The sequence below is a fragment of the Rhincodon typus genome, chromosome 5 (genome assembly GCF_021869965.1).
Source record: "Rhincodon typus isolate 14 chromosome 5, sRhiTyp1.1, whole genome shotgun sequence".
Lineage (NCBI taxonomy): Eukaryota > Metazoa > Chordata > Chondrichthyes > Orectolobiformes > Rhincodontidae > Rhincodon > Rhincodon typus.
Genome location: NC_063336.1, coordinates 30,338,019 through 30,358,982, shown reverse-complemented (window position 1 = coordinate 30,358,982; position 20,964 = coordinate 30,338,019). Strand labels below are relative to the sequence as shown.

Below are 20,964 nucleotides of genomic sequence, written 5' to 3'. Positions count from 1 at the left end.
TAGGAGAGGAGAATTTCTTGCCTAAAGGACACTAGTGAACCAGAAGGGTTTTTACAGCACTTAATGATAGTTTCATGGTCACATTACCATTTCTATTCACGGTTTAATTAATTGCATTTAAATTTCACCAGAGGAGCAGGAAAGCTGACGTTTTGGATCTGGACCCATAGGCCAGACCAGGTAAGGATGGCAATTTCTTTCCCTAAAGGGCAGTAGTGAATCCAGATGGGTTTTTCCAACAATTAGCAATGGACTCATGATCATCAGTAGACTCTTAATACCAGATTATTTTTTATTGAATTCAAATTCCACCATCTGTCATGGCGGGACTCGAACCCAAGTCCCAAGAACATTGCCTGGGTCTCTGGATTAACAGTCCAGCAAGAATACCAGTAGGCCATTGCTTCCCACAGTGGAGTTGATTTCAAGAAGGAAACAAAGCTTATGTTCAACAGGCAAAATATGCTGGCAGTTGATAGAGATATTCTTGTGTTCATATGGGTTACTGATGCACAATCCAGCTCTCACTGTTATAGTCAAGTGCGGTGACAACAAAACTGGAAATTGTTGTTGAAACTTAACAAGTCTGACAGCATCTGTGAGAAGAAAGCAGAGTTAACATTTCGAGTCCGGTAACTCTTCATCAGGCTCAGCTGGCACAGATTCTGGTACTAGATCTCCTTGACAATCACAGCTTTAGAGAGAGATAACTGTCAAGGTATGAGAAGAACATCTTCCAGTCTCTCCTTCAATACATATGAGAAATGGAATATTTGGATGATCATCTGAGCAATGATATGTGATTTGTTTTGGCAACATTTAAGGACAGGTCGAGTTTCTTGGATACAAATTAAGAGATTGAATATGTTGCAAATCTGGTACAGAGCCGGCATTGACAGTCATTTGTAAATCATAGATCATACATAACAATGGTGGCCAATTTACTTCAGGCATGGTGGTGATAATATCAATGCGTTTTCCATCTCAATAACATAATAATGACACCAGAGCTGCCAGTTAATTTTTAAAGGGGTGGATAGCCACTACTGGGTAGAGAGTTAAACCATATGGGGCGCATCACACATAACCTTGCTTGATGCTGTTACATATTTTGAAGGTTTCTGCTTCAAATTTCCCTCTCAAGGTAATTGCAGTTGAAGATGAATTTCATGAAGCATTTGCAGAATTGGAATAAGATTTATGGGAAATTCACATGTATGGAGGGCAAGCTGCAGAGGCTCATGATTTGCTGAGTAAAATGCTTTGGTCAGGTTGATGAATGCAATGAAGAGTTCTGGGTGTTGTGCTTGACATCTTTCTTGGATTTGTTTTACAATAAAGACATATCAAAGGTTCCTCTGAATGGTCTAATACCACACTGTGTCACTTGGAAGATGTCTTCAGTCCAGGATGTAGGCAGTTTAAAAGAATACAGGACTTTCCTTGCTACAAACAAGAGGGAAATACCTAACAGTTTCTACAGCATGATTTTTTAATTTCATTTTTGAAGATTGATACAATAGTTTCATTGGTGAATTCAGGTTGGGATGAGTATATTGCATCTTGATGTAAGGGAAAGTCCATCACCTTTGAAGACTTCAACAGGATGCCATTGGGTTCATTGCTTTGTTGTTTATCATCCATATGACAACATGTGGCAACTCTACCGTCAATAGTGGTGCAATCATAGATTTTAACACAGGGTACTGGAAGACAGCCTGGAGATGGTCAGCTGCCACAGTGGATTCAAGGTTGAAGAGAGGTTCAAAATGTTATTTTCCAGCATTGATGGATAGCACTGTTATCCTTACTAAGAGAACACAACCTGTGACTGAAGTGGATGTTGGCCTTTTGACATTGGTCTATAGATGATCCTGGTAACTTCAAAAAAGCCCTGATAATCAACATAATGTTGCATTTCTCATGCTCACACTTCTGGTTTGCATTATCTCCTTGCTTTGTCTTTCGGCATCAGCATTGATCTGTCAAAATCTGCCTTCTTGACTTGGATTGTTCTTTGAGGTAATTAGATTGCTTAGTTCTTTTTTAACATTGGTGGGCACATATTTCAGCATTTTAATTGAAGCAGTCTTGGTGACAACAATGCTCAAACCTAATAGCCTGCAGGACAGCTGACTTACGTTGATCATACTATCCTGAAATTGAGTTTGACATGTAGAGATTTTCCAGAAAGATCATGAGCTGTACTTGATAATCCTCCCTTCAGTCTAGCTGTTTTAGAACTGAGACACGCTTCCTTTTGACATTTCAGCCTTCTGAAGTCTTGTTGCTAGGTGGATGTTCATTCATAATATGATGAACTGTCCAGCAGGTATCAGTCCCCCAAATGAATCTTGTGATTTTGACATCACTTAGATCTCTGACACAAACAAGGTCCAGAGCTGCCAATGGTCTAGGATTCCTCTATATAGTTTTGTATTTGGCCTTCTAGCAGAAGAGGATGAGGGTACTTGTTATAATGAAGCCATGCTATAAGGGTGTGAAGGAATTTTCTTATGAGGAGAGCTTGAGTAGATTGGCCTGTACTCTTTGTAGTTTAGAAGAATGAGACGTAACCTTAATAAAACATGCAGGATTCACAGGGGACTTGACAGGGTGGTTGTGGAAAGGTTGCTTCCCCTTGTGGGATCGTCTAGAACCAGGGGGCATAATCGTGGAATAAAGCATCATAGTTAGGACATAAATGAAGGGGAATTCTCTCAAAGTGTGGTGAATCTGTAGAATTCTTCACCACAGAGGGTGGTAGAGGCTGGGTCTCAAAGCTGAGATAGACAGATTTTTTAATCAGTAAGTGAATCTAGGATAATGGGGTCAAAGGCAAGAAAGTGGAGTTGAGAATGATCAGATCAGCTATGATTTTATTGATAGCAGAACAGACTTGATGGGTTGAATGGGCTACTTCTGCTCTTACACCTTGTGATCTATGCCCTTGAGGTCTAAAATTATATTTTTCATCCTTTTGGAATAACAGTGAAGACTTCATCAAAGTTGGACTAGAACTTTTCCTTCACATCTTCATGAGAGTCAATGTTTAGTTCACAAAGACTGATGATGTTGGATCATTGATTATGGCTGAGATCAGGGGAGATGGTCATTAGACTTTCATTTATCCAACATTTATCTGAAAATACATCCAAGATCCTATTCCAAAGGCAAAACCAACTTTGAGGACACAAAGGTCAATGTTGACTTGTCTTTTCCAGTCAAGGGTGATCTGTCTGCCTGCTTGTCCCTTTAGTTGACCCTTCCCAGGAGGTGGATTCCACTGCTAGTGATGATGCCAATCTGGAGTGACCCAGAAAGGAGCATTCCAATTGTATCACTTCAGGTATCAATAACAGTATTTCTTTTCTATATATTTGTATAATAATGTGATATTTTCCATACTTCTGCAGTGCAATCTCCATCATATTTTATCAACCTGAAAAAAGAGCTGACAGTAAACACATAACCCAAAAAATTTGAATTTCCGTTGGCCTATTGGTTCATGTTTTGAAATGGGTAACTTTAAAAGAAACCTCTTTAGGCACGAACTTATATGAAGTCCACCTTTTTTTTATTGCCGGTAAAATTTAGCAGTAACATAGTTACATATTTACACATTTAAACAATTTGAAAGTACAGGTTTCAAAATATTTTATCAGAGTTACTAATGTACATAAGGCTTGATAATTTAGATATACCTCCTCACAATTAAGTAACAAAAGGTGACAAGAATGTTTGGCACTTACCGTATGGTGCAGTTCAAAGAGGGACTGAAAAAGTTGTAGACCTTGTGGTTTGTTACTGGTAATGTTCCCTATGGATTAGAACACAACCTTACCCAAGTTACAAAGTAAAGATCATATTGCTTTCACGGTTGATTTCTAGTTATCATATTTTGCAACATTTCAGCTGGCAAAGTTGCTTCAGCTATCAGAATTTATATATTGCCCAAAGCAAACGTAGCAGGTAAAACCAGCTAGAAAGATATCTCAATGGTATTGTTTATGTAACCCCAAGATACTTGGGAATAAAAAAAAACTCCCCAATTGGGAAACATGTTGCAGATGAACACTTTGTCATTTACCATTTGTTATATTCAAGTGCTTCTATTTCTGAAAGGCATTACATTTCCAGGCACTTAGGTATTACTTACTAAGACATTAGAGTTTTGCTCAGAATTTATTTTTATTTTAGCAACGTCTCACAGAGGCAAGATCACTTTATGAAGAGCAGTCAGTGCTTTGGTCTGGAACAACTTGAACAAACTATATCAATATTTAATTACAGACAATACTTTTCACCTATGAATATATTTGTAGAGTGTCTGTAGGAGAGGCATTATTTTTCTTTGGATTCATAGTGGCTTATGTCACTCCACTCTATAAGGAAGAGCATTATGTGTAATTATCAAAGCAATTTTGTTTATTTATCTGTGACTGATGACTCCCAATCATCAGTGTTTTATAAGAAGCACTCATTTTTGGAATTATGTAGTAATATTGTGCACTTCCAATAAGATTAATTGGAGAATGACTCTTCCAGATGCTAAAGGCAGATGAGACCTCTTTGTTCACTTATGCATCTGGACTATATATCCACTCCATAATTTGTGTTAGCTTTTTACTATAGAAACCATAGGAACTATCATCTTGTAAAGCATGGCTTGATTCTGTAACTACCCCCAAAGCCAATGTCAAAGCACTGCATACTGTATGAAAGAGCAATAGTTTCATACAATTTCTTCCTGATTTGATCATCTTTTCTACTGTTTTAGAATATGGCTTTTTTTATAACAAAATGTAATGATGAAATCATGAAGAGGAGGGAGATCAATCTACAGTATTGTTTTAACTGGGTTGTCAGAAGTGCATAGAATTACAAATGTTAGATTAAGAGCCTAGTGCATTCTATGGTCTATGCTGAGTTTGCAGCTTCAACAGGGCAGAAGTGGGGATGCTACAATTGGCTCATGAAAAGTGAAAAAAAAACTGGGTTGTAAATGTTTGGTTTGTACATTTGATCTCTATACAGTGATCCTTTAGTGCAGTTGTGCAGCCATCAGGTACAGACATTATCAGCCTTACCTGTGGTGGTACCCATGTCATTTACAATCAATTAACACTCAGCACTTCGACTCATACTTAAAGGAAGACAGTTTGGCCAGGACCAAAACAGAATAGGTCATTATGTGTCCAAAATCTCAGGACAGTAAAAGCAAAAGCTAGAAGCAGGAAGGATAATTCCAAAGGATTGCATTTAGGGGTTTATGTGAGGTTACTATTTGGGAATAGTCATTACTGTAAGGCAAGTCTTTGTAGCCAAAAGTCTTGATTGAATTCACATTGTATGCAAGTCCATTCACTATCTGCTAAAATTATGGTTCCATCCAGAAAATAGCACCATTATAAAAGATACATTATCAATGATAATTTTTTTTTTAAACAGTTGACCTTCTTCTCCAGTTCTTGCATAAATTGCTTTGAAGTTCTTGTGGGACTACAGTTGGAGACTCACATCACTTGACGCACCATAACTGCTGAAGGAACAAATACTGCATCCCGAAGAACCCTCCTACACTGCAACCAGATGGAATATCCAAACATGTTCCAATCTCCAGCACATTCAGTCCAGTCTCTACCAGTGCCACAACCAAGGAGCATATTTGATAATGGTGACCATGTTGACACATGGAGGAATCTCCATCAATGTTTTGTAATATAAGGGCACACATTTTCACTCAAGTTCAGCTTGTTTGTCAAACTAAATGTGCTGGTATCTGGGACGGTGAGGCTGTCAAGCTTCCTAATGGCCTTGTGTCAAACATGCTTTGCTGGCTGCCATTAAGTAAAGGTACCCCCTCCATGGTGGGCAAGATCTGTCGATCAGTCATGGTACCACTGGGAGATGAGCCCAGAAAACCTCCTTGGGAAGAAATTATTTTTTCAGGGCTGGCTGCCAGTCTGGGGGAGGTGGAGAAATTATATCCATATAAGCCATATGGGCTGTGTAATCTGAAAGTACTGTAGGAGCTCTGGTGTGTCTGATTGGCACTGAAGGCATTATTTGACGGTGAAGGCATGATGTACTGGAGCTGAGGAGATGATATCCCAGAGATTGGCACAGGCAATCCAGCCTGATGGCAGCTGAACGCCTCACTTTCATTGCTGGATATTGACATGTTCACACTTGCTGTGTTAGCAACTCCAATGTAGGGAGGGCTCCTCTGGGAGGCAAAGGTTTCACTGCTAGGGTTGGTCAGACGGTTGTAGGTTTCAGCGAGACTACTGCTGTATCTGTTAAAGGTCAGGCCTGTGCGGTTGCAGGTTGTGAATTCAGCTGGACCCAGGTTGCAGAGCTGGCTACTGTTTGGTGACAGGTGGAAAGCTGGAGAGGAGCAGGAAGAGCCAGGCAGAAGATGTGTAGGAGCACTGTTTCCTGCACTTTGGTGGGCACTTGAAGATACCGTACCACCTAGGATGAAAAATACAGTCTCTTGACAAACTTTGTTGTTGTAAATGTCTTTTATTCACTTTGCTATATCTGTCCTTGGATAGGGCAACATTTCTGTGTGTAACATTGACTGGCTCAACAACATCCAAATGAAAGTAACAACTTTTTTTCATGTTAAACTGTTTCCTGTGAATGTTTTGACAACATGTTGAATGATTCCATGTTCTGGTAAGACTGTTTTCAGTCTTAGACTGGTGTAGCACACATAGTGCCAATGAGTACTGTAAAGATGCACGGTTACATACTCAACAGATCAGTACATTTATGAGTCAAATAGGCCAGGAAGGTGTTCAGTTGCATCGCTAATCTTTTGCTGTAAGGAGTGTTACAATTGGTACCTGCACTTCTGGTTCAGAAAACTCAGAATCAGTTAAGACTCCTTCTAGTGACAGCCCTGCTGTAGCCTTGCTGGAAATGCCTGTAAGTGGGCATGAAGCAAGTAAAGTACCAAACACAGCTTGGACAACTAGTATGCTGACTCAAAACCTGAAATTGCTGGGAAAACTCAGCAGGTCTGGCAGCATCTGTGGAAAGAAATCAGAGTGAACATTTTGGGTCCTGTGACCCTTCCTCAGAATAGGTCTGAAGAAGCGTCACTTCTCAGGTTTTGTTTCTGATATCTGGGATCCGCAGTTCTTTGTTTAGTATGCTGACTCTGTGTTCAGCATCATACATGAAAATGACCACTTTGGAGCTTTACTTCAGGAAGAGTCAGTGATTTCAGGAAGTAAGGAAAATTGTCAAATGATATATTCATGTCCAAAACACTGCTATGATTCAGTATCGTGTTAAAGGGAGCACAGAATAATTTGTTATTATGTTAAGCTTATCCAGTACTTTGCTTCTTTCAAAACTCCCACTGTCAATGTTTAATGTGTTCCACGTTTGGGACAAAATCCAAGTGGTTGATTTTGAAATGTGTCCTCTAGCCACACCCATATAAAGTTTAAACACTTGTGAAGTTGGACATGCATTGAGAATTAGGCTTGCTGGAGTTTACACATGAAGCATCAGTTTTACATGATCTGATTTTGCAGTCAGACCTTTGCTTTTGATGCCACAGGGGAAACCTCAACATTCTGAAAGAATGCTTATACTCTGAATTTATGCAACTAATTAAGCACTGAGTTTATATGGACAGTGGTGGACATAGAGAGTATTTCAAAGTTAAAATGGCATAGTGTAAAATAATGTTAACTGGTTTCACTTCATTAAAATACTAGCCTGACAAACAAACATTCTTTGTTTTATGCCAACATCAGTTTAATTAGTATAAAGCCTAGAGATATAAACTGAAAAGAATTTTCCTACTTTTTTTTAAAATTGTTGTCCACACTGCCTGGTGCTCTAACAAAAGTGACGGTTTCAACAACAAAACATGGCAATACCTTGTTTGTGAATCCCAGGTATATCTTCAAAGCTGAGGGTCCGCAAAGAGGGTCTCCAGAATGCATAGGATTCCACAATAGCCTCTAGACCCATTCTAAATCAAGAAAATTATACTTCATAAATCACTTGATCTTTCATCTATAAACTGTCTTCATAAATCGAAATGAACGTTGGCAAAAACAGAGTATTGCGGTACATCAATTTGGAACACTTTATTCTGCAATTATTTTGAAATGTCCACAGTAATTACAAATATCTGAATATCTGTAATGTTATAAAGACTTATTCAGTAATAGAGAGTATCTGATTACAATGCCAGCTTTATAGAGTGGAGCAGTATGTGTTTAGCACAAAGCCCAACACCCACTATGTCAGCAGAATATAATTCCTGTCAATATAATTGCAGGTAGGTTAATCAGGAATGTCAGTATACAGTGAAAGTAACAATTTTTCATTCATTTTTTGTATGCCAATTGGTTTTGAACTTCACAAAATAGGCACAGGTTAGCTGAGAAAATACATCACAAGTAAATTTCTAGAGTTAAATTTGGTGTGAAAAGATAACATGACTGTCCTCTCATTTATCAATCAATTAGTGTTTTTACTAATTTCTGTTTTTGCTCAATGAGTTGCTTTGCTCAAAGGGCTGATTGCTTCAATCATGGGAATTTTTTTCTATTTACTGGACAATTCCCAAATGTATTTACGCAAGAATATCACAGCAAAAATGTAAGTGCTGGAAAAACTCAGGTCTGACAGAATTTTGTTATTAGCGGTCACTCTGGACCAATGATTTGTTTCTTTGCTATAAATTAGTACTTGCTTTGCCCTTTGTTCCATTACATCTTTGTTACTTAATCTCTCCCATTCTTTCAATTTCTCCATTTCATCACCTACAAAAGTATAAAGTACATCACATTTCTACATGCCTTCATTTCTGAAGATGGGTCATATTTGATTCAAAATGTTGATTCTGTACGGCTCAACTGATAGAATCCATCCTGTTATTTTCTTTCCAGAATATCTTGTTCTATTTTCAGATTTTCAACATTCACCAAGTTTTTAAATTTTGCAATAAATAAATGTTTGATCTGAATCAAGTAATAGTTCAGTGAATTTCATTCTTTTTCAATACTTTCTGATTTGTGGACATCTTAAAAAATTGTCTTATTCTTCAAAGATTTTGTTTGACACTGGAATAATTTTTAATGTGAAATATAACTTCATTCCATGTTTGTATGTTCATAACATTGATGTATATGTTTTGAATATTTTATTATTATTTCATCCAAATTTGCTTAGCTTTGAATGAAGTCATTGAAATTAAATAATTGCATACTTCCAGCCAATGTGTGGATGCAATCCAGCCTTTGGGACAACATGTCTGTCTATCTAAATAATAGAGTGGAACAGAATTACTTGGAGTTTTCTTTCCCAAATTTGAAAATGGTTATGAATCATTTTTAATTTTCTCCATTCTATTCCAGTAATTTCATCTCCATCCGGAGCCTTTGCTGTGGTGTGAGACGAATGGTTTAAATATCAGAGTGAGAATAATTGCCACATTGTTTCACAAGGAAATTGTTCAGTCAAATGCTGGAATTTAAAAAGAAACTTCTAATTGGTGTTGGCTGATCAAACGTTTGCTGATATAAGTGGGTGTGCAACATTGATTCATAGGATATCTGTTGGAGCCGGCTGTGGACCATGGAAAATAATTACAATGAAGCTGGCTGGACAAATCAAGAATGATGCCAGTCACAAGACAAATGTTCAACAGGAAAATTAGCATAAACTAGTCATTTAATAGTTTTTGTAGCAAAAGGATATTAGTAGAATTTCCTTTGTGATGTTCATTTAACCCAGAGCTATGCCTGATATTTCTGTGCTTGAGGGTTAGAACAAATGTAAACTTCCTTCCTTTCATTAATATTGCAGCTAAAATGCATTTTTAGCACATTTAACATTGGTTCAAATTAGTAAACACTAGGCACGATTGTGCTTGAGAGAATAGCAGTACCCTAACGATGCACATTAATGCACAAATTGCCGTGAGGAAGAAACACTCCTTCAACCTCATTTGGATCACGTTCATGAAAATAGCCTTTGTAATTTTCATGAAGTTGCTGTTTTTCCATGTTAATTGTCAATAAACCTTGCCACCAAAAGTTGATTTTGGTATTTATCAGTGTAAGTAAAATTTCAGTGGTGGAATATGTATTATTGACTGCCAAACAACCTTTCTTGCCCAAATTGGGTAGGCAATGGCATAGTGATGTTGTCACTGAGTTAGTAAATCAGAACCCCAGCCTAAAGTTCTGTGGTTTGGGGTTCAAATTCCACTTGGTAGATAGTGCAATTTGAATTCAATAAAAATCCAGCATAAAATACCAGGCTAAATGCAATCATTATTGTGGATCATAGAATCCCTGCAGTGTGGAACCACACTATTGGGCCAATCAAGTCCATACCAATCCTCCAAACAGCATCCCACCCAGACCCAACCCCCTACCCTATAAACCTGCATTTGCCATGGCTAATCCACCTAACCTGCACATCTTTGGTTTGTGGGAGGAAACCGGAGCACCCCAGAGGAAGCCCACGCAGACAAAGAGAGAATGTGCAAACACCATACAGACAGTCACCCAATGGTGAAATTGAATGCAGGTCCTTAGTGCTGTGAGGCAGCAGTGCTAACCACTGAGCCACCGTGCAGTCCCATCAATTATCACATGAACCTATTTGATGCCTGTTATGGAAGAAAATCTGTTCCCTTACCTGGTCTGGCTTACATGAGATTCCAGACACAATAATGTGGTTGAACTGGCAGCTGGGCCATAAATGTTAGCCTACATCCCACAAATGAATAAAAGAACTGGTAAAAGTGTGAAGCCTCACCTTTTTAAGATGTGGAATTGTTTTAAGTGATTGTAAAAATATCAAATGTGACTGTTTTCTTATTTTATTTCTGCTTTCTCTCTCTCTCTCACTCTCAGAATCCAATCATTTTCTCTCTTTATTCACAAACATACAGGCATGCCATTCAGCCTCCTCCATTCAACAATATCATGGTTGATCCGATTGTGGTCATGACATCACATTAGCACCTTAGACAGTACCTTCCAAACCCATCACCAATTCCATCCAGAAGAACAAGGGCAGCAGCTACATGGGAACACCATCCCCTGCTAGCTCCCCTCTAAGCCACTCATCAGGTCAACCAGTGACTCCCACTTCCCATGAGTGAATTAAAAAACTTCTCACTTGGAAATATAACAGCGTTCCTTCAGTGTCACTGGGTCAAAATCTTGGAATTCGCACTCTACCAGCATTGTGGGTCTACCTACAACACATGGACTGCAGTGTTTCAAGAAGACAACTCACCACAATCTTCTCAAGACCAAATATGGACTGGCAATAAATTAAATTTCAGTCCTTTGTTTTTTCTAGTCCCAGATCCCTTTGCACTTTTTCCCCATTTTATGTTTTGTGCTATGCTATTGAAATTCATATTTCATAAGTAATACATGCCCTTCTTGCTCCTGATTTTCCTACCAAGACATTGAGTCTGTTGTGTTATTCAATATGATGATGACAGAACTGAATACAACCTCAAATCCACATTCACACTTTTCACCTGCTTGCTTAATAAGAATCTATCCACCTCTGCCTTAAAGATATTCAAAAACATTGTTTCTATCACCTGTTCAGGAAGATAGTTTCAAAGACTCTTGACCCTATGAGAGAAACATAGATCTTTAGTGGGTAACCTCTTATTTTTAAACATTTACTTAGATTGTCCCACAACAGGAAAGATCCCTTCCATCCTGTCAAGGCCCCTTGGGATCGTATGTTTCAATTATTTTGCCTCTTACTCTTCTAATTGCCAGCAGATAAAGGCCTGGCCTATCGAACCTGTCCCCACAGGACAACTCACCATTCCAGCTATTAGTCTGATAAATCTTCTCTGTACTGTTTTCAATGCATTTAAATCCTTCCTTAAATAAGGAAACCAAAGCTGTACACAGTACAGGTGGCATCTTGCCAATGCTCTGTAATACTGAAGCATAGTCTGCCTACTTTTGCATTCAATTCTCCTTGCAATGAATTATAAATTTCTATAAGCTTTCCTAATTACATGCTGTACCTGCATACCTGTCTTCTGCACTTTGTACGCTAGGACACTTGGAGCTCCCTGCATCCCAGAGCTCTGAAATTTCCTGATAAAATAGACAATTTTACATTTTCCCACATTATACTCTACTTGGCAGATTTTTGCCCACTCAATGAATCTAACTTATGCCTTTGTGGCCTCTGTATGTCCTCTTCGCAGTTATCCTCAGCTAGAACCAAAGTATCTTGAGTGGCTATGTAGAATTGCTTTCTCATTGCCAGATGTAAGGTCACTAAGTACGTACTTAGACAATAGTGGTCAAAGGCAGAGAAGCTAAGGGTTTAGGGGTAAATGACAAACAAAATTTTCTGAGCTGGGCACAAGAATAAGACACCTTGATGATCCTGTCACTGGACTAGTAATCCAGAGGCCTGGATTGATATTCCAGAAATAGGAGTGCAATTCCCCTCTAGCAGTTGTAGAAATTAAATTCAATGAATTGAACAAAATCTGGAATACAAGTTAATAACAGTGATGGAGACCATGAAACTCTGCTAAAATCCCATCTGATTCTCTCCTGGAAAAGAAATCTAACATCCTTATTAAATATGATTCCAGACCCATATACTTGAGGCTTACTTGCACTATTAAATGGTAGCAAACTACAACAGCTTAATCCAAGATGTTGGCTCAAAAGCATTCCCTCCCACCATCCCCAGGCCCACCTTCAAGGACAAAGAGAAACAGACAAATGCTGAACTTACCAACAACACCCACATCCTTCTGTGGAATCAGTTTCCACGATTCTATGAGTTTATCAGCATAACCCCCTATTCCCTTCACTCGTGTATGTTTATTTAACGTGCTTTTAAAAAGCATCTATGCTATTCCTTGGTGATGATCTTATATCAACGGCCTCTAGTTATGCTTTTTACCATGTGTTGAATCACATTTGCTGTTTCTACCCCATCATAGCCTTTCTTAATTTAATCATCTTTATGAGGTTACTCTTCAGCATTTAATTTGTTATTTACGGAGAGCCACAATCTCACAGTTCTGGTATCAACTCTGTACTGATTTATTTTTCCATCCTCCTTTGTGCTTCTAGTTTTTCTATGATATGGTGACCAGAAATATACACTATGCCCCAAGAGTGTCTAATCAAGGTTCAATACAACCTGGGTATAACTTCTCTACTTTTCAGATCTATCCTTCTAGAAATAAACCCTTGCGTTTGTTATTTGAGTTTGTTATGATCTTAATACCCTACAATCAAATTTCAGTCCTTTGTATATTTGTAGTCCCAGATCCCTTTGCACTTCTACATGATTTTATGTTTTGTGTTATGCAACTGAAATTCATATTTCATAAGTAATACATGCCCTTCTTGCTCCTGATTTTCTTACCAAAACATTGCACTTATTCACTATCAAATTCATTTGTCACTTATATGCCCACTCTGCATACTTATTTATGCCCTCTTCTAAGTTGTTTAAGTCCTCTTCAGTTTTCACTATCTCTCCAAATTTGGCATTGTCCACAAATTTATAAAATGTGTTTTTGATTCCAAAATCTAAACCGTGAATAGAAACTGTATAGTAACAACAGTGGTTATAGATCTGATCGTTGTGTAATCCAACCTCTCCCCTTCTATCATTCTGAATATTTACCCTTTACCCTATTTTATATTTTCTTCTGGCTTGTCAGCTAACCATTGTCCTAATTGTTCCCTGAATTTGCTCTAATACGTTAATCAAATATATGGTTCTTTATTAAAATGATTTTTTGGAGTCTGGATTAAATTATTTTATCTACTGTACTTCATCAACCTTGTCTAATCTCTGTTTAACCTTCAAAGGATTTGATGACTCTGGTCAGGTGAGACTTTCCCTTTTGAAGTCCATGTTGATTATTCAACTGCTTTAGGAATCTCCTTTTAGGAACAAAAGCTGCCATCCTTACCAAGTCCATAGTACAAGTGACACCAGATCCACAGTAAGGTGGTTAACTCTGAACTGCTCTCTGGAATGACCTAGAAAACCATTTTGTTCAAGGTGAATTAGGGACTGTCAACAATAACTAACCTTGTCAGAGACATCCACATCCCCTTAAAAGAATAAAAAAAAATTATCATTCATTATCTATCATTTCTAGATGTTTTTCTATTTTGTCGTTTTGTAGAGATTGTTCCCACTGCTAATGTTAAACAGATTAGTCTTATATTTCCCTGTACATGTTCTACATTCCTTCTTCAACTGGTTATCCACCAGTCCTCCGATACTGTTTTACTGATTCTCAGCAGTTTTAGGCGCTCTGATGCAGTGTTGCCTACAATTGCAGCCTGTCTTTTTTTCCGGATTTGGGAGAAAGCAATACAAAATATTACAAAGGAACGCTCATATAATTGCCCTACGTTTAATCGAATAACCCGCAGTCTTTAAATACTCACAACATTCAAATAATGAAAATTATATATCTAACATCGTGTTGAACGTTTGCTTGCCAACATTCTGTTCCAATATGATGGCTTTCACACAGACTTTACAGGGGATCATAGGCATTTTGCAGGAAGCTATAATAAAATATTTATTGGGTTGACTTGGGCTCAAAAATCAGGCTTCATTTTCCCACTAATAGGAACTTTTGGGTTTATCCGAGATAAAAGTTGCCTCCCGGAGAGATGTTGCTAAGGCGATAATTTATACAAGATGCCTTGAACTTTTCCCATTTTATCACTCGCCGCGCTTGCGCGATCAAATAGCCCAGTTTGTTTCGCAGATTAAAATTTGTCCTTTCCTGTATTTTCTCTGAGGACAGTGGTTGCCCCTTTCTGCTTTTAAACTTTACGGGCAGTATAGAGGTCCTGCTGAAAAAAAATGCCCCGTTAATCTCTGCATCTGTCCCTTTTCCATTGCTGCCGGGAGGCGTTTGTGGTGCAAGCTCCAATTATTTCCATTTCAGTGAGGCGAGGGAAGTGAGGGCTTGACTGGAAAGTGTACTTTAACACGGAGAAAGCTGTAATTTTGCAGTGTGTGTGTGACATAGAGAGATTTACAACGTCGGCGCTGTTAAAGGCGCGCTCTGCGGGAGGAATCAAATGATTTACCTGTTACGCCCGGAATCTCGGAATCCTTTAGCAAATGGGTTCCTGTCGATCTTCAGTCGAGTGATCTGAGACAGAAGTGGAGTTGAAATTAGAGGGCCGCAGTTCTGAAGCTCCTGCTTTCAAACTGTATCTAACACTGCTGTTCTGTACAGGCCTTGCACACGCCGAGACACAATTTCTAACACTTTTCCAATTAAGTGTTTACGCTTTACCCCGATGCAGTCTTGATAATAACAAAATTAAAGTGAAACATTTGTCCAAAATTAAAGCCAGCCGGCCAAGAACGTAGTATTACAGCACATCAGCATTACATTACATTATTTTACATTATTTTAAAGTGTAATATTTGATTTACCAGTGCATTGCAAGAATGAACGGAGAGAGGCCGCTCCATTCGCCGTGTTAGTTTGTGTGTGATGCAGTCAGGGCGCAGGGTGAGACAGAGAGACAGGAAGAGAGACAGAGGCTTGGGGACGCGGTGTGGAGTGTGCCACGGGTTGCTGTCGGGTTGGGTCAGGCATACTCTGCCTTACCTGCTGGTTCTGGTAAGCAGTCACGGTTGTGAAGACGGTCTCGGGGAAGCAAAAGTGTTTCACCCCGTCTCCTCCCGGGATGGGCTTGACCGGCGACAGCTCCTCTCCACACTCCTTGCGGATGACATGGACCCGAGGCTGGTACTTGTGCATCGAATGCAATATAATCTGTTTCGGCAAGAGACAAACAAACTGAGAGGGTTATGTGTGAGAGAGCACATCTAGCCGGAGAGGCAGGTATTCTGTTCTTGGAGATAGTTAAGAACTGCCGATGCTGGAGTCAGAGATAACACAGTGTGGAGCTGGAGGAACACAGCAGGCCAGGCAGCATCAGAGGAGCAGGAAAGTTGACGTTTGGGGTCGGGACTCTTCTTCAGAAAATTCTGTTCTTAGCGCTGGGGATTTCGAGAATCGCCTGGCACAAGTCCCGGACGTGACAAGTTGCGTGGTCCCATAAGGTGAGAGCGAATTTGTTAGTTACAGGTACTTGGTTTCAGCACTCATGGGAAACCTCCTCCAGCCGGAGTTCCCCGGACGCCACAAACAGAAACCCCCTTCTACTCAAGAGAATCCATCTAATTATTTCTTCCTGCCTTTATGTACTTCTACGTTTTCTATTCTATTTGCGCTGGTACCTATCTGAACTGTGAGACATCAAACTGTTAGGAACAGCTTGTCGGGAAATCTTGCTATCGTTTTCACATGTTCGAGTAGACACCCAGAGTCTGTGTGTCTTTAAATAACTTTTGCTGCCCTGGGTTATTCCGTCAATTGTGGCACTGCAGTCAGCTCCGTCGTTTTCATTTTCGATCGTATATTTAAATAATTTCAAAATGTCAGAATTTTATTCCGAGCCAACGCTGCCTGACTCCACCCAGTTCAAAAACTTTCTCCCGGGGAATGAATCGGTCATGTCGCAATTTTTTGTGCCTGGCTTCCTAACCAATAGATCATTCTCGCCGCAAGGGCACACAGAACAGCTAATAATAGAGATGACACTTAGATCTCTGCTTGAGCCGTTACAAAGGCCTGTATGTTTAAAAAAAATCGTAGAAAGCAGAACACTCTCAACAGCTGGGGATAAGGTGGATATGTTGAGCAATCGAATCTGTACGGTGACTCCCGACTGCGGGGTAACCCACCAGAAAACAAAAGGCTAATTTGTAGAAGCACTGGCGGAGCAAGATTAGTTAAATCGTGGTGGACGTGGACACTGGCAAAGAGATTTTTTTTAAATTATCAGTCAGATCTACAAGGAACTGCAAAGGAGATTTGAAATGAGATAGTTGGGGGTGGAAAGTTGTAAATTCTACGTGCCCTGGAGTATCTTACGTGAGACATTTCTGTAACATTTTACATCGAACACCCTTCCTTCCAGAAACAAAATATGCAACAGGGTTAATTAACCTGGTGCTGATTTAGACGCCAATTGTAATAGATTGAAATTTAATTTTTCAAGTTTAGCAATCAAAAGACTTCTTATGAATTGTTGTAAAACTTGGTGGAGAGGGAGATTGGAATAATCGGCCTTACCTCAATTTGCCCTCCACGCAGTTGGCTCACAACCAACCCAGTCAGCTATTATGAATTGCAATAACAGACCGACTTTAGTGGTTCGAGGCGGCTCACCGCCGCCTTCTCGAGAGCCACTAAGAGTTTAACAATAAATGCAGTCCCAGAATAGTAATCTCTTTTTGTTGAGTTTTAACGACATCTCAAATCTAAATTCAAATCTGAACACCAGTCAGTTATCAACATTTAGCAATACAATTAGTCCGTGTTTAGATATTTCTTTCCAGTTTGTTCCCCCCACCCCGTCCCCTTCTTTGTTCAGCTGTGAGCACTGTCACAGGAACCCTCTTTGCCCGGCCTGCCAGCTTTATCCAGTCAGGACACAAAGTTAAGCATGCCATCTGTTGAAACGGAGCGCCACATTTATACAGGAGTGATTGGCAAACAATAAAATGCAAAACAGAAATCATTATCACGATCGCTTTATCGTAAAGATAAAAAAAAGGCTCGAGTCAGCGAATGGAACATTTAAGAAACTCGACGTTTCCCAGACAATTCCATAATCATTGTCACTGAATTGGCATCGCTTTTACAATGCTATCATTTACACAACTCCCATACATATTTACTTTTTTTTAAGTTTTCATGTGTCAGATGACATTCTCCTAGCTTTCGTGATTCTCACTTTGCATGTTAAATATAATTCAAAACTCTTTAGTGCTGAATCCAAGTCATCACCTATCGGAGAAAAAAAAACAGCCTGGCTGTCCATTTAATGACCCCTGCCTTGCTTAAATAAACACGTTACCTAATCTGCGGCCATCTCATAAAGTTTGAGGTCCTTTTAAAACAAACTCAGCCGGGTAGAGGCGTCAGGGACACAGTACAAAATGTGTGCCAGACTCGTTTACTGGTGATAAACACAAAATGCAGGCAGGTATGTGCACTAATCTGGTTCGGAATGAACCGCATCCCATGTGAAAGCAACAGTCGGGACTACTAAAGGGCGGCGGTTTTGAAAGACAGGGCGAACTCACATGTCCCTGGTCATCCAGTTCGTTGTTGGTGAGTTTGAGCTTGTCGAAGCTGATGACCTGCCGCATCCAAGTATCCCCCGATGCCGGAGAGTCCGGGTGGATGTAAACCCGAGGCGGCACCGGAGAATCTGCATTTCCGGCCACCATCCATTTGGAGCTATGATACACATACCTGCAACATGAGGCACAGAGAGCACAACGGAGCTGGATACTTCCGGAAACACCACAACATTTACTTATTCACTGAAATAGGAAACTAAATCAAGGATCTCCAAACATTTCGCCTCTTTGAAATAATTACAATTTTCATCTCCCTGTATGCAATTACAATTAAGTCGTGCGGAAATTCAAGTCCAGTAAATATTACAAGGGATTCATATGGCTGCTTATTTGCCTTATTATTTGAATTCAGTATTGATATTTTAGATCTGGACAAAAATAAAATTCCTGGAATGTACATTGGGTAAATACAAGGGCTAAGACAAGATCTTTCGGGTTAGCGGGAAAATGGGGTCTCTCTTGGTAATAGACAAGGTGTAAGTGCCTGATTCGTGATAAATCAAACGTTTGCCAATATTCATGGACTTACTCGAAGATGGGCAAGAGGATTTGTTAGGAGAACATGCCTTATTGCTGGAAAGTACAAGTGATGGGAAAGGTTCACATAGGTATTAAGAGCAGGAGTGGACCATTCTATCCCTTAGGCCTGTACCACAAAATGATGACTATAGTCTCTCGCCCACCGCGATAACCATTGACTCTTTAGTTAAGCTTTAAGATTGAATTGGAGGACATATAAGATTCTTGCAAAACGGTGTTCTGCTGGGGACTGTGGAAGGAGGAATGTAGATTACAAAGTGGAATTTTTATATATTAAAAATTGGTCATATAATTACGGCCACTGTTGGCAGATTTGGACACGGTAAGACATGCCACGGTCGAGGAACCTGGATTTTGAGAGATGCCGCATTTCAGTCAAGAGCTGTCTGTAGTTCCTGAAGGAAATCTCTGAGAGGGATGCAGTTTAATATTGCGGGACATGAATGGTTGGCGAGAACGGTTATGTTTGCGTTGGGCTGGGCTGCCGCTGGTTACACATGACTGAGTGCTCGTAGGTGTGAGGATCATAGACGTTACACTGTGACCTGAATTAGCGAGGAGTACCCAACTATTTGGGAATTCGACAATGCCCGTTTACCCACAATGGATTTGTTCTTATTGATATACACGAGCACAGCGAAAAGATGACATTCGGCCGGTGAGAGCTCTCCCCGACTGTTCTCATTCAGCTGTCTATTGAAAACTGTGTTCTAACTCACACTCTGGCCCTGCAGCGCTACAATTTTGCACATCAGTAAAAACCTAAAAGAAACCCGTTGTGCTCAAGAATTTTAATTCTGACTATTCCCTTAGGCGCCAAATATTGCGACTACGCGACTTCGAATGACGATAGATCACCGCTTGATCCCAGCTTGTTACCTGTACCGCTTATTGTCTACGGGTATAATATCCAAGGCGATGTAATACTGTTGGTGGGGATCGAGTCCCGTCATCTTCACCCGCATAGCCGGAAACATTCTCCTAGCAGAGACAAAAAAAGGAACATATAAAAATGAACCAAACAGCTTTGAGAAAAAAAAGGAAAAATCAAAAACTAAAACATTACACCCGTAACTCTAGAGACTGCCAAGACTCCGCTCAATCCGTTCCACAAACGCTGAAACAGAAAAATGATTGAGACTTTGCAGCAAAAACTTCAGCCGCCATAATAAACAGCCAGGGAAAAGCGGCCGACTTAACTGGAGTCAACAATCCCAAAATACAGCCTGACCTTTTAAAAATACTGAACCTGAGCTAAACAATAATAAATCGAACAGTTCGGATACAACAAGAGAAACACTTCCAAAACATCTACCTTTCGATACAACCTTGCAGTTTCCCTGTACCATGCACAATTGCCAAGACCCTTCCAAATGGGTGTTTGCAAGTTTAATCGCTGGGGCAACTTGGAAAAGCAGTTTAACCTTCAGTGCAATAGCTGTGCATGTTTTAAATTGACGTGAACTGGTCAGCTGGATCAAGGCTAGCGCCAAAACAACACTGATGTCTAAACTGTTGCTGAACGCATCCAAAACAAACACGCGCACCTTGCCTGGATGTTGTTGTGGGACACAAACTGTCACACTGACCTTCCTGCTTTCGTTATGATCATCTCGGTGCCGATCTCGTGAAACCTTTTCCACAGGTCAGCTCCTTGAAGCTCCACGTGAATATCCTCTCGGGAAGTGCCACACTTGGGCGCTATGTAGGCCTTACTGACTGCCGGAGGGGACGGACATGACAAAGCATCGTCCCCGTTCAGAACTGAAGCATCAAGGAGGAAAAACGAAATGCGTGAAAGCACCAGGATTTATAACGTGAGGTGACATAATTCGATACCAAACAAAACGATATGATGCAAGTTAAATTGTATGTTTGTAAAAAAAACTGAGGGATGTTTTAATTGCATAATCATTTCTACTGTATCCATAAAAGCCTGAAGTCATTTGATTTGTCCAGAAACTAACATGACATATTCTATGATCTGGAAATAGATTGTTAGAAAAACTGGGGAACGAGATTTTTTGATTGTTTAGGACTAAAACGAAACCAAGTTGCCAATAGCAGCATTCTTTGGAGAAGTCTGTTTCCCTCTCTCACTCTCAGAGAAGGAAAATGGTAAACAAGAACAGCTGGAGGATGCGAACGAAAAGACGG

At 39.8% G+C, this 20,964-nt stretch overlaps 1 protein-coding gene across 1 annotated transcript in view; it reads right to left on the bottom strand.

Moving 5' to 3' along the window:
• Nucleotides 1-3,583: 3,583 nt before the first annotated feature.
• tbx18 (T-box transcription factor 18) overlaps nt 3,584-20,964 on the bottom strand; it is a 20,351-nt gene continuing 2,970 nt past the window's right edge. The window contains exons 2-8 of the mRNA XM_048596718.1: nt 20,397-20,571; nt 19,687-19,788; nt 18,208-18,379; nt 15,659-15,826; nt 15,126-15,190; nt 7,905-7,999; nt 3,584-6,477 (exon numbers count right to left, since the gene is read on the bottom strand). Of these exons, the coding sequence (XP_048452675.1) occupies nt 5,762-6,477; nt 7,905-7,999; nt 15,126-15,190; nt 15,659-15,826; nt 18,208-18,379; nt 19,687-19,788; nt 20,397-20,571 (1,493 nt within the window). The 3' untranslated portion in view covers nt 3,584-5,761. The remainder of the gene's footprint in view (nt 6,478-7,904; nt 8,000-15,125; nt 15,191-15,658; nt 15,827-18,207; nt 18,380-19,686; nt 19,789-20,396; nt 20,572-20,964) is intronic.